At 38.8% G+C, this 18,377-nt stretch overlaps 1 protein-coding gene across 1 annotated transcript; it reads right to left on the bottom strand.

The window, feature by feature from the left end:
* Nucleotides 1–3,621: 3,621 nt before the first annotated feature.
* On the bottom strand, nt 3,622–17,799 carry LOC103425089 (methylthioribose kinase-like). Its single transcript, XM_029109852.2, has 7 exons — nt 17,569–17,799; nt 17,118–17,327; nt 16,434–16,743; nt 15,775–15,949; nt 15,478–15,679; nt 4,441–4,652; nt 3,622–3,987 (listed from the first exon to the last, which is right to left on the bottom strand). The coding sequence occupies exons 2-7, from the start codon at nt 17,301–17,303 to the stop codon at nt 3,819–3,821; spliced, it is 1,254 nt and encodes a 417-aa protein (XP_028965685.2). The 5' UTR covers nt 17,304–17,327; nt 17,569–17,799; the 3' UTR covers nt 3,622–3,818.
* Nucleotides 17,800–18,377: the final 578 nt, after the last annotated feature.

Here is an 18,377-nt window from a genome sequence, read left to right as displayed (position 1 = left end):
ATCCCAGATGAAATAAGTCGTTTCTGCCAGGTGTTGACACGTGTCCTATTTGATGACTTTTCCAACTCATTTCAATTTTCGTTGAGTCACACGCTACGTGTAAAATTTATGTAATACACGAGCGTTGACACTTTGATTTATCGGTCAACATTTATTTACCGAAATTTCGATGTCTACAGTTTTTTTTTTTATAGGAAAAAAGATTTAATTAAACAGAAAAAAACTCTAGTACAATCGATTCCCAAACAATTAAATCTAAAAGCATCCAAGGTCGAAGCAGGAAGGCAATAATCCCAAAAATATGGATTCGTCACTGATAGGCCCATGTGAGCTAATTTTTCTGCGACAAAATTTGTCTCCTTAAAATATGATGCCATCTAATGCATAGAAATCCCGACGCTAGCCACTTGATGTCCTCAATGATCGATAGATGAGCTTGGAATCCCCCTCCACCACAAGCTTTCTCACACCTTTGTGCCTGGCAAAAGAAAGGCCCTCCTTTAAAGCAGTGGCTTCCGTGAGCGAGATGGTGGCCCTATCGAGATTGAAAGCACCAGCTCCAACAAGTTGTCCAGCCTCGTTCCTTAAAACAAACCCAGTAGCCGCTTTATTTAAACAAACCGAGCCATCAAAATTTAACTTCACAAAACCTTGAGGTGGAGACTTTCAACGAATGTCTGTTTGATTACATAGGTTGCTTTTGTTAGTCCTTTACAATTGGCCTCAAATAATATAAACCCACTCTAGCGGCAATGGCAATACTTATAGTAGGATGAGGACTTATACTTCTGAAAAGTTTATTATTCCTATCATTCCATATTTGCCAACATTTCAGAAGAGCCTTACTAAGCTCACTCAGACCACTGCATTTATCATTGTTAATTAATTCTAACCAATCTAAAAAATCATTTGTATGACCAACATTACTCCATCGTGTATTTAACGCAGATTGTTTCCAGACTTCTTTTGCAAAATCACAATTCCGAAAAAGATGATTTTGTGTTTCTTCCTCCTTGCCACATAACGGGCAATCATTGTTAGCATTTTGAATGAATTTACTCAATCTTACCTTAGTATGCAATTTTCCTTGAATAAGCAACCATGCAAAAAAATTTACCTTAGGGGGAATGATTAACCTCCACATCCTCTTAAGGAGCTTTTGTCTCTTCACTTCATGGTTTTGATTACTATGAATCCAAGTACCTAATTTAATTGAGAATTCACCAGTTGATGAATGATCCCAAATGAAGTAATCTTCCTTATTCTGAAGGGAATAGTTACCAAACAGATTTTTTTTCACAACATCTGAATCTAATACTTGAGAAAGCCGAACTTTGTCCCATTTCCCATTATCAATAAAGTCACAAACTTTAGCTTCCCAATTAATATTCTGACACTGATTAACTGGAATGAGGTGGGCAAGTGGATAAGAAAAAACCCAACGATGGGTCCAAAAAAGGATGTCCCTATCATTACCCATGACTCATCTCATTCCCATGTGGATAACATGTCTACTATTTAAAATTCCTTTCCAGGCTATAGAATAGTTTTGTCTAACGTTACAACTTAAAAAATCATTATTCCTTAAGTATTTCCTTCTAACCACTTGCGTCCACCAATTGTTCTCATTTTTTCAGAACTTTCCAACCTAACTTAGCCAGACAAACATTATTGAAATGATCCACTCTTCTAATTCCTAGTCCCCCTTGGTCTGTAGCCATGCAAACTTTATCTCAAGCTAAAGGATAAAGTTTCCTATCTCTTCCTCAGAAGAAATCCCTACATTCCTTGTTTAAATTTTTTGTTACACGAGGAGGACACTTAAAGTAAGACATGATATGGTTAGGCATACCAGTTAGATTAGACTTAATAAGAGTTAATCTACCTGCTTTAGAAAGAGTATTCGTCTTCCACCCCGCTAACTTTTGTTTCACTCTTCTTAATAATTCTTGTTCATTAATTGGATCTTTCCAGAACACAATGTTATGAATACCCAGGTACTTACCAATTGTTGTTTTGTGTTGTATATGTAGGATATTGACACTTATCTGGGTTTCAGCTAATTTAGGGGTTTCTAGTAGCTCTAATTGATCCTCCAATTAACCACTAGGCTTGAGGAATTTGTGATGCTAATCTATCTATCTATCTATATATATAAAGTAAGAGCAACAAAATGGTTACTTAAGCAGGAGGGCACGGTATCAATCTACTGCAATTGGATAGGTTTCCAACTTTCCACAAACTGATGGTTAAATTCCAATCAAGTTGCAATATACACTTTACATTGGAGAAGGCTTTTTAACCAAAATAGTCCCTGAGATTTGCATAACTCCTCACTTTGGTCCCTAAAATTTGAAATCAATAGAATTAGTCCATGAGTTTGTACACAATCAATCATTTTGGTCATTCCGAGAAAAATCTCCATAAAATAAGGATAAAATGACAAAAAAAAAAAAAAAACCTAAATTTTTGTTAAATAATTTTAGCCTATTGTTTATTATATTGAGGGTAATTTTGTCATTTTGATCCTTATTTAACATAATTTTTCACTGAATGACCAAAATGATAGATGATAGGCAATCTCAATGACCACTTCTATTGATTTCAAATCTCATGGACTATAGTGAGGAGTTAGACAAATCTCAGGAACCATTTTGGCCAAAAAGTCATTGGAGAATAGGTTTTTTCCATTAAAGTTCGAGTAACGGAACGATATTACTAAGATGACGTGGAATTTTTTGTACCTCCTTTTCTTTCACAAGAAAAGAATGAAAAAAAAGAAGATAAACGATTTCTACATACTTCTTTTCACTTTTTAGATATAACTTTTTCAAGTCGTTTGATTTAAGTAAAGGAGAATTAAAGGTCAGAATTATGAAAATATGGGCAAAATAAATTGTAGAACTGTAATGGATTATCGCAAGCAAGGTATAAAATATCGATGATATCGGAAATATCGGTAGTCCAAAAACACGGAAATTTCGATGGAAATATCGGGATATTATCGATATCAATAAAAATTGAATAAAAACCACGGAAATTGTAAGAAAAAATTGGAAATTTTTATTGAAACTTTGCAGAATGTTTATTTAGTCAATTCTCTATTAGTTTATCACAAAAAATTGGAAGGAAATGCATTGCATGATAGATATAATTGATTTAAGTTGATTATATAGCGAGCTGGCAAACATTGTGAGTTTAGAAAATATGTAGTAATTAATGAAAGAAGTTTAAACACACCATAATCATTTATATATAATGAATTAGTACAATATTTTACACTTTATACATTGCATGGTAAGATAAATGAGTGACTTAGTAAGGTCTAAAATATCGATGATATCGGAAATATCGGTAGTCCAAAAACACGGAAATTTCGATAAAAATATTAAGATATTATGGATATTTTAGACTATGATCGCAAGGACAACAATACAGACTCTGGAACTTGGCCAGCATTCCGATTCCACCGTGCCGTGTGATGGGTAAGTTTATCTTCACGTGTTATGGCCTTATTAAATTGTGATGTCACGGTTGTAAATCGGCTTCGTGTAAGTATTCACAGGCTTGGAAAACAGATGAGGGATGATCAAGTAGGACATTAAGAATTCACAGGCGACATAATCAAAGCATAGAAGTGATATATATGACATAAAAGAAGCAAAAAAAAGCCATTTTTTATTAGGTATGTTCATAGCCCTACGAAATCGAATTACAAGCAACCACACCAAATTTGTATATTTCTTCCCTGAAATCACTGTTTCAAATTATCAAACATACTGCCAATTTGTCGTAGAACCGTCTCAGAAGTCGTAACGTTACTGGTGTTGAAGAATTGCTGAAATAACTTCATTAATGTCCTGAAATTTTTTCCTCTCCTTGAGAAGGAGCTTTGCTAACTCAAGAGCTCGACGCTCACAACCCGCCCGCTTGCTGGCATCCGCTATTGACTCAAAATCTTCAACATGAGCAACTCCAACGATTCGCCTGTCAAAAACAAAAATAAAAGCATTATTATCGAAATTAATTCAACAGTTTCTTGATGCACTGTGTGTGTGTGTGTGTTTTTGTGGTGTTTGTTCTAGTAGGCCATCCTTCACCGTGGAATATTTATTTTAAGCACGGTGTTTTCTGGTCTAGAAGCTCTTCCTCTTGGTTTTAAAATGACTACTGAGTTACTAAAACAAAAATCTCATAGACGCAACGGGTAAGAAGTTAAGAGACCATGTAAGAATGGCACAAAACTACAAACAAGAAAGCAGTCTCTGCGTATGGGCCATTCCAACGATTCGCAGAAGAAGATTCCAGTTAAGAATGAACGTAAATGAACGATCCATGATCATGATTCTGAATAGATCTCATTATTAGTTTCCAATAAATTTCTTTTGTGCAAAAACATCAAATGCGAGAACTAAAGAAATATGCGGTCTGCCTTCTCACCTTATCATTTTTGCAGCACCAAATCCAAGACTGTCATGAAGCAGATCTTTAATAAATTTCTTTTGTACAAGCTGTACAAGCTCAGGGTTGTTATAAATTGCAGGTAGATATGCGTCGCCAGAATCTTTGTTCGCATCCCATAGTGCAAGGAATTTTCTGTCGAAAAGGTTCCAAGTGTTTTCAATTGTCCTCAAAATCCAAGCCTTGTATGCCTGCATCATAAAACAAATTTCATACAAGACCATCACACCACACCACAACTGAACACTAATAATAGCAAGTCGAACTATGAACTAGGCAGAGGTAGAGTATGGCTAGGCTGGGCTATAGCCTAAATTTTGGAATTTTAGAAAACAGCATGTAGTTTTATAAGCCAAAGTTGTCTAATTTTGAAATTAGCACAGCCTTCTTTGATAAAATTAGACTACCTCGAACACAAAAGGAAAGATAGCCCACCCATATAAACTTTCCCAGCTCCACCCTTGGAACTATTACTCTAACTCTCAGGTTTAACATGTTATAGAACAGGCCTTACACAGTCGGAAATTATAATGAAACTACATGAAGTTTTCTTTTAGTTGCACAAACACCCCTGCTGTTGGATCATCATAAGCCAGGCACAGGCATTGGTAGGAAACCATTTTTAAATACCAATAGTAACAATAACTAAATCTAAACTATCTGGCAACCAAAACAGCATCCGGAATTCCAAATACTCAAAATGTATTTAAAAAAAACACCACTTCCAGAAACAGCAATGCTCCTTCTACTATTGAAACTAAAGCAAATCTAAAATCCACCGTCGAATGTGAAGACAAACTCTACATCTATTCGTTCTATTCAAATGTCGATCTTACAAATAAATTATAATCCAGCTTATATTTTGAAAACTGAATTGGGATCACATTCTTCTCCGATTTTTACCTTTTCCTAAGAAGTTTCTAAAAACACTCTAAAGAGAATCAAGCTTTTAACTTTACTAGTACTGACTGAAGAGGTAGCGTTCTCTAATTTTTAATCTGTTCTTCAACTTGAACACTCACAAGGTGACAACCAATTTCACTACAGAAACTGAGACGGCTTCTTACGCTGAAACATCTAGCAGATGTTGCCAACATTTCCAGTCCACAACTATCCAATGGATGGTTATCGAAATACAACATTTCCGGTCTCCCCCGGGTTACATTTCAAAAACGAAAAAACAAATCACAAACATGAAGGTAATGAAATTATTTGAGAACTCTTGAAGATCAATTTAATGTGATAGCTAAGATGATTAGGAAGGTCTTGATAGGTGACACTGTTGGGTTTTACAGCTCAAAATTAGGATACAACAACAACAACAACAAAGCCTTTTCCCACTAAGTGGGGTCGGCTATATGAATCCTAGAACGCCATTGCGCTCGGTTTTGTGTCATGTCATCCGTTAGATCCAAGTACTCTAAGTCTTTTCTTAGGGTCTCTTCCAAAGTTTTCTTAGGTCTTCCTCTACCCCTTCGGCCCTGAACCTCTATCCCGTAGTCACCTCTTCGAACCGAAGCGTCAGTAGGTCTTCTTTGCACATGTCCAAACCACCGTAACCGATTTTCTCTCATCTTTCCTTCAATTTCGGCTACTCCTACTTTACCTCGGATATCCTCATTCCTAATCTTATCCTTTCTCGTGTGCCCACACATCCAACGAAGCATCCCCATCTCCACTACACCCATTTTGTGTATGTGTTGATACTTCACCGCCCAACATTCTGTGTCATACAGCATCGCCGGCCTTATTGCCGTCCTATAAAATTTTCCCTTAAGCTTTAGTGGCATATGACGGTCACACAACACGCCGGATGCACTCTTCCACTTCATCCATCCAGCTTGTATTCTATGGTTGAGGTCTCCATCTAATTCTCCGTTCTTTTGCAAGATAGATCCTAGGTAGCGAAAACGATCGCTCTTTGGTATTTCCTGATCTCCGATCCTCACCCCTAACTCATTTTGACCTCCATTTGCACCGAACTTGCACTCCATATATTCTGTCTTTGATCAGCTTAGGCGAAGACCTTTAGATTCCAACACTTCTCTCCAAAGGTTAAGCTTCGCATTTACCCCTTCCTGAGTTTCATCTATCAACACTATATCGTCTGCGAAAAGCATACACCAAGGAATATCATCTTGAATATGTCCTGTTAACTCATCCATTACCAATGCAAAAAGGTAAGGACTTAAGGATTGTTGATGCACAAAATCAGTGAGGACTTTGGTACAACAGAAAGTATTAAGTTTGTGACCTTCGCTAGATTGCTCCGGTCATTATTGTAGATAAGTATGTAAATGGATAGAGACAGAAAAGCAAACACAAGATGTACGTGGTTCACCCAGATTGGCTACGTCTACGGAGTAAAGGAGTTCTCATTAATTGTAAAGGGTTTACACAAGTACATAGGTTCAAGCTCTCCTTTAGTGAGTACAAGTGAATGATTTAGTACAAATGACATTAGGAAATATTGTGGGAGAATGATCTCCTTTTATAGAAGACAGTTTCTAGCCTTGTTCTGACATTGACACGTGTCGTGTTGTGATTGGCTTCCGATGTTGACACGTGTCGCTTTGTGATTGGCCTCCTGGTTGGAGAGAAACTCTTCTGGGTCCTTAACGGTATAACGTTGATCGGTGCTCGGTAGTTTCGGGATTGGTCAAGTATGGTACAAACAGTGTTCCCCTAAGTTCCCGAGTGAGGGAAGCTCCTCGGTTGGGGACTTGCAAGATTCAAGCCGCTGAGTAATCACGAAACTTCTAAATACCGAAGTGTGGTATCGTCTTCACTTGCCTTATCTGTCTCATAGGTAGATGTGGCATCTTCTCTGGAAGTACTCTTCCTCCATCCAGAGATGGTATCTTTAACCGGTGGAGATGCACAAAGTAATGTATCAATTTCACTTGAAGCTTACTTGTAGTTTCAGGCTTGGTCAAGAGCGATACAAACCATGTAGTAGGAGTTCCCCAAGTCGCCGAGCTAGGAGATCTATTGAAAGAGGTGACAGACAAGGTAAGCAATCAGAGCTCCAAGCAATTAGTCCCAGATCAGAAGTTTGATTTCGAGTTCCGGCTGATTGTTCTCATTCTCCTTATCTTGCAGGCAGCGTGAAGGATAAAGAGAAGAAAAAGGAGAAGAGATGATATGATATACTTTTGCTTTTAAAGAAATAACTTTCCACAAGGCTTATCCTTGAACTGGGCTGGAGGGTTTTCTGGTTTCCTCCAAAGTATAAGGCCGACTGAAGAATTTGAGGGTCAAAACAAGTCCATCAAATTTAGAGTACGTTCGACCCTGATGATATGTACATTTGCTGTTGACAAAGTAGTGGATGTATCGGCACGTGTTCTGTTACGCTTGTCTCCACATGCTTCCTTGTATCCTTCTCACTTGCCCTATCTGTTCCTCAGGCAAATGTGGTATCTTCTCTGGAAGCATAAGATGTTGAAGATGAGTACTCAAGAGCAATGCCAGGTAAGTAATCAAGTAAGGGATTCTAGGCAGTCAGTTCCTGACTGGAAGCTTGATTCTAAAGGCTGACTGATTGCTCTCTTTCTCCTTGTCTTGCAGGCAGTGGCGGATCCAGGAATCTTACCCCAAGGGGTCGCAGTGTAAAAGTTCAAATAAAAATTTAGGTTGTTTGTTGTGGAGACCCAATCTGAATTGTGTGTTCTGGTCGATCTTGGATAATTCCCTTAGAATTAATGGAATTAAATTGTCCCAATTATGGTGTTTTTGTTTTTTTTGGTGTTAGATTTGTTTAATTATTGGGTTTTTGGAATTTTAACTAAACTCACGTTATAGATCATGCCATGATGATAACAAAAGGACTAGTAGATTTGTGTATGCGATGAGTTTTAGTGAAAATTATACCATTGCAGTGAGGAGAAATCTTCTTGGGTGTGGCCTCTCTGTGGCCCCAATGAGTGTCTGCCACCTATTAAATTCATAAAAACAAAATTAAGAGAAGTTAAGATATTTAATAGATGTCAGACATTCATTGGAGCCATAGAGAGGCCACATCCATTTTGGGTGCAGAAGATTTGATCTCTTGCAGTGAGTGGTTTTTCGGACTTTGGTTTTCGCACTACAAGGATTAAAAACTACCATGTCCAATTAAATTATGAGTTTAATAAAGGTTAAAGTGAAAGTTTAATTAAAATAAATTATCCCTTAAAACCCCCTATTCTCCGCAATTAGTTCTAGATTTTACACATCAATGGCTTTCTTTATCATTTTTTCTTAATGGGTTATCGATTCCTGTTTTCAGCTTTCCCAGCTCGAGTTCTTCTCTCTCAGAACCCAGCTTTCCCAGCTTGCCCGTCTGTTTTGAAAAAAAAGAAGCGCGCGAGCTGCTTCTTCTTCCTCTTCCTGCCGAGTCTTCTTCTTCCTCTTCCTGACGACCCCGACGACCCCAGCTCCAAGAGGTCGCATATGGGAGCTTCAAGGTTGTTTCCATGGTTTCCAAGGGGTCGTTCGACCCCGACGACCCCACTGTGGATCCGCCCCTGCTTGCAGGTAAGAACAAGGCCAAAGGAAAAGACAGGGAAAAAGCATGATATGGGATACTCTTGCTTTTAACCCTGATGATATGAGATATTCTTGCTCTGGTGTAGGTTGTTTGCAGAGGTATTATCGGGGGGAAAGAAAGCTGAGTATTTCGAGAAGCTTCGTTGGGAGTGCCCTCTCAGATATGAGGAATGGTTGAGCATTTTTGCAGGTTTGCCTGTCTGTTGAGGATGGAGGTCGACATATATAGGAGTCTCCCTAACAACAAGTAGTAATGTTATTCCTTTACCCTTCTTGGTCATAGCAATGTAGTAGGAGCTGCAAGCTTCATGTGTTTTAACTTTGTCAGAGCACATTGAAAAAGTGGTCTGTGGTATCTGGAAAGCTGATGTTGAGTGTGAAGATTACAGACAAGTTTTATCCAAAGAAATCTGGCTCTCGAAGTTTAGAAAACGGTGCCTTTTCGGTTTTCTAACAAGAATCTTGTCGGAGATCTGGCTCTCAAGATTCGGAGAACGATGCCTCTTCAATTTTTGAGAAAGCAATCCTGCTAGGAGTCTGGCTATTGAGATTTGGAGAGCGGTGTCTCTTCGATTTTTGAGAAAATAATCCTGTTGGGAGTCTGGCTCTCGAGATTCGGAGGACGGTGCTTCTTCGATTTTGGAGCAAACAATCTTGTTGGAAGTGTTTTCTCGAATGTGAGTAAAAGTTGGGCATTTTTGCTAGTCTACCTTGCCACGGATCACAGAGGTTGACACACATAGGGACTTTCCAGTTATCAAGCAGTGGTGCTGTTCCTTTACTCTTGTGGGTAATAATATAGTAGCTAGACCTTCAAAATTTATGTGTCTAAACTTTATCAGAGATTTTTGGCAAAGTTATCTGTGGTACCCGAGGAGCTGATGTTGGGTGTGAAAAGTGGTGCCTCTGCGAAATCCGGAGAGTGGTGTCTCTTCGATTTTTGAACCAACGGCCATGTTGCGCTTTCTTTGCTATTCTTTAACCTTCTTGGTCATAGCAATGTAGTGAGAGCTGCAAGCTTCATGTGCCTAAACTTTGTCAGAGATCTTTGGCAAAATGATCTGTGGTACCCATGAGCTAATGTTGCGTGTGGAAAGTGATGCCTTTTTGAAATCCGGAGAGTGGTGCCTCTTCGATTTTTGAACCAACGTTCTTGTTGCCCTTTCTTTGCTATTCCTTTACCATTCTTGGTCATAGCAATGTAGTGGGAGCTGCAAGCTTCATGTGTCTAAACTTTGTCAGAAATATTTAGCAAAGTTATCTGTGGTACCCGAGGAGCTGATGTTGCGTATGGAAAGTGATGCCTCTTCGAAATCCAGAGAGTGGTGCCTCTTTGATTTTTGAACTAACGGCCATGTTGCCCTTTCTTTTATAAGGGCACCAATTGTGTGCAAGAAGTACATTCAGAGAGTTATTGTTTGTAGGAATTTTCCCCTTATTTTGTACTTTAGAGATTTATTATACCTCATTTCTCCTTCATCATTTCTAAAAATGTCTGGCCCATCCGACCGTCGTTTTCACTTGAACTTTGGTGAAGAGGTAGCTATGCCTCCTCAGGACAACATATGCCGCCCATCCTTCTTATCCCCTACTGGTCCTCTTACCGTTGGAGACTGTGATGAAGAATGATATGACCGCTGCGGTGGTGGCCAGGAACCTTCTCTCCCAAAGATAAGACTACTTTCCAAACGGTCTGATAAGTTGGCTGTTAAGGATTCCCTGGCTTTCAGTGTTCAGTGTGCAGGTTCTGTGTCTAATATGGCCCAACGCCTATTTGCTCGAACCTGCCAAGTTGAATCATTGGCGGCTGAAGTGATAAGTCTCAAACAGGAGATTAAAGGGTTCAAGCATGAGAATAAACAATTGCACAGGCTCGCACATGACTATGCTACAAACATAAAGAGGAAGCTTGACCAGATGAAGGAATTTGATGGTCAGATTTTACTTGATCATCAGAGGTTTGTGGGCTCGTTCCAAAGGCATTTATTGCCTTCGTCTTCTGGGACTGTACCGCGTAATGAAGCTCCAAATGATCAACCTCCGATGCCTCCTCCTTCTAGGGTTCTGTCCAGTACTGAGGCTCCGAATGATCACTTTCCGGTGCCTTCTCTTTCTGGGGCTCTACTGACTGCTGACACTTCTCCTAAGCAACCTTTGTGAAGGCTCCCTCTTGTTTGTTTATTTTGACTCATGTATATGTATATATTTGTAACTTATCGGAGATATCAATAAATAAGCTTTGCTTCATTTCAACGTATTGTGTTAAATACACCAAAGCCTTCTTCACTAAGTTCTTTGAATTTTTTCTTTTGTTGAAGCTTGTATGTTGAAGTTTTGTGAGTGAAGCATGTAGGTTGAGGTAGTGTTCCCTTAATTTCCCGAGTGAGGAAAACTTCTCGATTGGAGATTTGAAAAATCCAAGTCACTAAGTGGGGTCGGCTATATGAATCCTAGAACGCCATTGTGCTCGGTCATGTGTCATGTCCTCCGTTAGATCCAAGTACTCTTAAGTCTTTTCTTAGAGTCTCTTCCAAAGTTTTCCTAGGTCTTCCTCTACCCCTTCGGCCCTGAACCACTGTCCCGTAGTCGCATCGTTTAACCGGAGCGTCAGTAGACCTTCTTTGCACATGCCCAAACCACCGTAATCAATTTTCTCTCAACTTTCCTTCAATTTCGGTTACTCCTACTTTACCTCGGATATCCTCATTCCTAATCTTATCATTTCTCGTGTGCCCACACATCCAGCGAAGCATCCTCATCTCCGCTACACCCATTTTATGTATGTGTTGATGCTTCACCGCCCAACATTCTGTGCCATAAAGCATCGCCGGCCTTATTGCCGTCCTATAAAATTTTTCCTTGAGCTTCAGTGGCATACGGCGGTCACACAACACGCCGGATGCACTCTTCCACTTCATCCATCCAGCTTTTATTCTATGGTTGAGATCTCCATCTAATTCTCCGTTCTTTTGCAAGATAGATCCTAGGTAGCGAAAACGGTCGCTCTTTGGTATTTCCTGATCTCCGATCCTCACTCCTAACTCATTTTGGCCTCCATTTGCACTGAACTTGCACTCCATATATTCTGTCTTTGATCGGCTTAGGCGAAGACCTTTAGATTCCAACACTTCTCTCCAAAGGTTAAGCTTCGCATTTACCCCTTCCTGAGTTTCATCTATCAACACTATATCGTCTGCGAAAAGCATACACCAAGGAATATCATCTTGAATATGTCCCATTAACTCATCCATTACCAACGCAAAAAGGTAAGGACTTAAGGATGAGCCTTGATTTAATCCTACAGTTATGGGGAAGCTTTCGCTTTGTCATTCATGAGTTCTTACGATAGTCTTTGCTCCTTCATACATATCCTTTATAGCTTGGATATATGCTACTCGTACTCATTTCTTCTCTAAAATCCTCCAAAGAATGTCTCTTGGGACCTTATCATACGCTTTTTCCAAATCTATAAAGACCATGTGTAAATCCTTTTTCCCATCTCTATATCTTTCCATCAATCTTCATAAGAGATAGATTATCTCCATGGTTGAGCGCCCTGGCATGAACCCGAATTGTTTGTCCGAAACCCGTGTCTCTTGCCTCAATCTATGCTCAATGACTCTCCCAGAGCTTCATTGTATGACTCATTAGCTTAATACCCCTATAGTTCATGCAATTTTGTACGTCGTCCTTATTCTTGTAGATAGGCACCAAAATGCTCTTTCGCCACTCATTTGGCATCTTCTTCGTTTTCAAAATCCTATTGAAAAGGTTAGTGAGCCATGCTATACCTGTCTCTCTCAAGACTTTCCACACTTCGATCAGTATATCATCTGGGCCCACTGCTTTTCTATGCTTCATCTTCTTCAAAGCTACAACCACTTCTTCCTTCCTGATTCAACGATAAAAGAAGTAGTTTCTACACTCTTCTGAGTTACTCAACTTCCCTAAAGAAGTACTCATTTCATGTCCTTCATTGAAAAGATTATGAAAATAACCTCTCCATTTGTCTTTGACCGCGTTCTCTGTAGCAAGAACATTTCCATCCTCATCCTTGATGCACCTCACTTGGTTTAGGTCCATTGTCTTCTTTTCCCTTGCTCTAGCTAGTTTATAGATATCAAACTCTCATTCTTTGGTATCTAGTTGCTTATACATATCGTCATAAGCTGCTAACTTAGCTTCTCTCACAGCTTTCTTCGCCTCTTGCTTTGCTCTTCTATACCTTTCACCATTTTCATCGGTCCTATCCTTGTATAAGGCTTTACAACATTCCTTCTTAGCCTTCACCTTTGTTTGTACCTCCTCATTCCACCACCAAGATTCCTTTTGGTGTGGAGCAAAGCCCTTGGACTCTCCTAATACCTCTTTTGCTACTTTTCGGATACAACTAGCCATGGAATCCCACCTTTGGCTAGCTTCCCCCTCTCTATCCCACACACACTGAGTGATTACTTTCTCTTTGAAAATGGCTTGTTTTTCTCCTTTTAGATTCCACCATCTAGTCCTTGGGCACTTCCAAGTCTTGTTCTTTTCTCACTCTTTTGATATGTACATCCATCACCAACAAGCGATGTTGATTAGCCAAGCTCTCTCCCGGTATAACTTTGCAATCCTTACAAGTTATACGATCCCCTTTCCTCATTAGAAGAAAATCTATTTGTGTTTTTGTCGACCCACTCTTGTAGGTGATCACATGTTCTTCTCTCTTCTTAAAGAAGGTGTTGGCTAAGAAGAGATCATATGCCATTGCAAAATCCAAGATAGCTTCCCCATCCTCGTTTCTCTCCCCAAAACCATGGCCACCATGAAAACCTCCATAGTTGCCTGTCTCCTTGCCCACGTCCATTTAAATCTTCTCCTATAAATAACTTCTCCGTCTGAGCAATTCCTTGCACCAAGTCTCCAAGGTCTTCCAAAAAATTCTCCTTCGAACTCGTATCCAACCGTACTTGAGGTGCGTACGCACTAATCACATTGATAAGTTCTTGTCCTATTACAATCTTGATTGCCATGATTCTATCTCCTACCCTCTTGACATCTACAACATCTTGTGTCAAGGTCTTGTCTACGATGATGCCAACACCGTTTCTCGTTCTATTTGTGCCCGAATACCAAAGTTTAAACCCTGAGTTTTCTAGATCCTTTGCCTTAAGACCAACCCACTTAGTTTCTTGTAGGTACATAATATTTATCATTCTCTTCACCATAACTTACACTACTTCCATAGATTTTCCCGTTAAGGTTCCTATATTCCACGTTCCTAAACGCATTCTACTCTCTTGAACTATACCCTTCTGTCCTAGCTTCTTCACCCTCCCCCGTCTAATAGGATCAAAGTACTTCTTTTGTGTGTCTTGTGTAAAGTTGATAGGAGCATATGCTCCCAAATAACTTTGAGTGGAGTCCTTCAAAAACAAGTTTCTATGGCCCCCTTGCTCATTTAACACTACATCCTGGTGCCGATGGAGATACAGCGACCCTTGCTCACTTATCACTGTGCTCGGGCCACATAGCGCGCCACTTACGGGTGACGCCCTAGCTTTAGCGCGATTTCGTTATGGATTCATTTTCATAAGGATTCGACGTAACCTAGGAGTGCCGGCTGTCGACTACCTGACGCCCTCCCCCTCCTCCTTTATCCGGGCTTGGGACCGGCAATGTAAGATAAACTTACACAGGCGGAGTTCTTACGGCTCAAAATTAGGATGATGCAAAAAATTAGGTTTGTGTTACCTATTTGGTTTTGGTGTCCTATTTGGGTTTGGATTTTGACTTCTTAGTTGGTTTCCTTGGTGGAGAGATTTTGTTAATTACCTATTTGATTTGGATTTGGATTTACTTCCTATTAGAATTCTTATTGTAACCTAAGTCCTACGCATTATAAATAGGACCTTAGGGTTAGTGTATTTCGTGTGGCTCATTCGTGTGGCAATTTGGTGAGAGTCAATTTGTGAGTTTGTGAGTTAGAGAGCAATTTGGGAGAATCTTCTCCGTTTGTTTGGGTTCTCTACTCGTTTGGTTTAGGGTTTGTAATTTGTGGGATTTGAGTTGTGAGAGTTTAAACACTCTTTTGTAATCTCCGTTTGTTTAGTGAAATTCCTCGCCGTGCTTCGCTCGTGGACGTAGGCTTTACGCCGAACCACGTAAATCTCTTGTGTTAGTTTGAGATTGTTTGTTTTAACTTTCACCTACAACATTAATATTGGTACTTTGTTAGAATTCGCTTCCGTTTGCAAATAAAAGTAAACAGACACAGGGGAACAATAACAATATACATTTACAGAACTAAATGACTTAACAACAATTTAGAATCATCACACTGAAATACAACATAAGAAATTATATGCAAAAGACAAATAACACTGAAAAACAAAATACATCACAAGAACTGAAAAACATGAAAACAATTCATCAAGAAGAAAAGAATAGTAGAAAGCAATGAGTTAAAGGTAATGATTTAAGATGAAATGGACCAGGACATACTTTTCGATCATTCTGGTCATTAGCATGCCCATCTTGTGCATAGAAAGCCAAAATCAAGTTGCCCAGAAAAGCTCCAATATCAAAACCCATTGGTCCATAAAATGCAAACTCTGGATCTATAACTTGAGTTGAATCATGAGTCACCATTACAGAACTAGTGTGAAGATCTCCATGTACTAGGGCTTGTGCTCTCTCACAGAACCTACACAAGAGGCAATTTGATCGTTCAAATGACAATTAAAATGAAAACATGACATAGAGAGTAATACTGCTACAAAGATTCGATGGTTTCATTACAAGGATTTCAACTCAGCAACTTCAAGCTTCAAAGCATTATCCCCCCGCACAGCCTCAGCATCCAAATCAAGATAAGGAGAAGTCCATCGGTTATATTGAGATACTTTGTAAGGATCAGAAAAAACAACCTGCTCAGTGAGCCTGCACAACTCCACATTGCCACAAAATTCGGCAACTGCAGAAAGTGGGCATGAAGATGAGTTATGATAGATATACAAAAGCAGATTGTTCATGAGGCAAAACTGAAATGGAATTGAATCTGTACACTTTGAAATCAATTTTAGAATACTAAGGTTCAAGTCAAGTTCCTTTACTCACGGCATGTGTTAAACTGAACAGAATTCAACAAGAGATTATCAATCTAAGACAATGATTCTATAAACTCAATGACTATCCTAATCATTTTGGCTAACGTATAAGTGAACCAATTATGAACCACAACTGGAGAACATGGTGCATGATTATTCTCTTCTCTCGCAACCAATCAAACTATTGGCAGGATTCAAAACAATACCACTTTGGAATTGGACCAAAATGTTCAACCAATCAAGATCCAGGACAAAAACATCCCTTCACATGCGACATAGGTGTATGACAAAAACGCACATGACAACTATGTGAAAGCAAAGCAAAATCAACTAAAAGAAAACATTACATACCAGCTTTTTTGTGGTCTGTGGTATTGTGATACAGAAGGGATGTGAAGAACAGAGTCTTTGCAATATAGTCGGACATGTGGTCGGCCAGCAAGGGGTACTCAACTCCAGCAATCAACCCTTTTCTCAGTATGATATGCGGGGGCTCCAAATAGTGCATGCCGATCAAAGACATGGTCCGATCGAAATGATACACTTCAGGAACATGATCAGGACTCAAACTTCCATGCTCTTTAAGTGCCAATGCCTCAAAATATGCTCTTTCCTTTGTCATTGGCCATGACTCACCAATCAAACGGATATATGGAAGAGCCTGCAAAACCAATCAACGTATTTCATCAGATGACATCCAAAGCTCACTAATTTTACATTTTCACCCAATCAAAGTTAAAAAACAAAACAAAAACAAAACATAGACCCCATTGGAGCTGAAACCAAGAAAAACATTTTGGAGTTGAACCCAACAAAATTTGATCTAACACCATAAACCCATTAACATATTTCATCAAAGGACATCAAAAGCTCACTGATTTAATTTTACCCCTATCAAAGTCAAAATCTTAGAACACAAATTAAACACTTTGGAGTAGGACCCAACAAAATTTGACCAAATCCCACAAACCCATTAGTACAATTTGATCAAACACCAAGAACCACTTACTGCCCAAATGGTCAAAAATTATTTACCTGCTTGATGACGAAAGAACCAGAAGAACCAACGACGATGAAGACGAAGTTGAGATTGCCATCGCCAACTTCTTTGATAGTTAAGTTGTCGAACTTGTTGCCGAGTTTAGAAGCGAGAGAAGGCGTGGCCTTTATGTACTCTATGAGGACCTTCTCGTCCAGCGGCCGGAACTCGGAGAAGGCCATGATGCATCGGCAGCGGCGATGTAACTAAATAAATAATGAACGGTGGAATATATGTGTTAAAAATTAATAATTTAAAAAATAAAATTATCCATCATTCTTATTAAAATCTGTGATGTACCACTTGTGTTTCTGTCACAACTAAAAATTTATCCCTCATTACAACTTTATTTATTATTGAATTTAAATTTTGAAATTTATACTTATTAATTATACGAATTTTGAAATTCAAACAATATAACGATGATAAATGAAATTGTAAACATACACCATAGATGATTGTGGTGAGCAAAATTGCTCATTTGGAATTTTGGATGGTTTGAGAGAATTTGTGGACTTTTATGCGCTGGAAATAGAAAAGGAAAGATGGAGACTGTGTATGGATTGGTGCAATGAATCTGGTCCGTTTGTGGATTTTCTCATTGGTTGAATTGGGATGTGGCGTGAGTGGAACCGGATTCTCCAATCTGAAACAGACTCCCTAACAAGGAAACTAAGGGAAGGAATCCTATTTTTTTTTTATAAAAATGGGGATTAGCAGTAGGGTCTACACTAAATCGAACTTTAACGATCTGAATCATTTATTTTTCAAGTTGCACCTCATAGATCATCCTTACAAAATATTAGCCAAATCGGAAATGTTTAAGACATCTAATTGAGTTCAAAGAAATTAACGAATACTTTGTTATATAAGAAACAATGAAATTTTATCTTGATAGATAAATAGGCAAATGGTTTCGGATTGAATTAAATTTTTGCAAAGATGATCTATGAATCGAGACATAAAACTTGACAAATTTTCATTAACTTCTTAACCAATACAAAGAACTTAGTGGGTGCTGATAAATGAAAAATAATTCAGAATTGTTTTTACATTTTTATTATTTTCTAAATTTTTCACGGAGCCAAATTAAACCGACATGCTTAATACTTGTAAGGCTAGAGACTGCTTTCAAGGCCTTTTTCTTTTCTTTGTAGTTATGTAAATCCAATATCACTACCACCTTTTGCAGAAAGAAAACAATTTTCAATTAACAAATTGTTTTGGGAGAGAAAATGGAAATTCATTAATACAAA

Source organism: Malus domestica, chromosome 10, assembly GCF_042453785.1.
Source record: "Malus domestica chromosome 10, GDT2T_hap1".
NCBI classification, from domain to species: Eukaryota; Viridiplantae; Streptophyta; class Magnoliopsida; order Rosales; family Rosaceae; genus Malus; species Malus domestica.
This window is presented reverse-complemented; position numbering and strand designations above follow the sequence as displayed.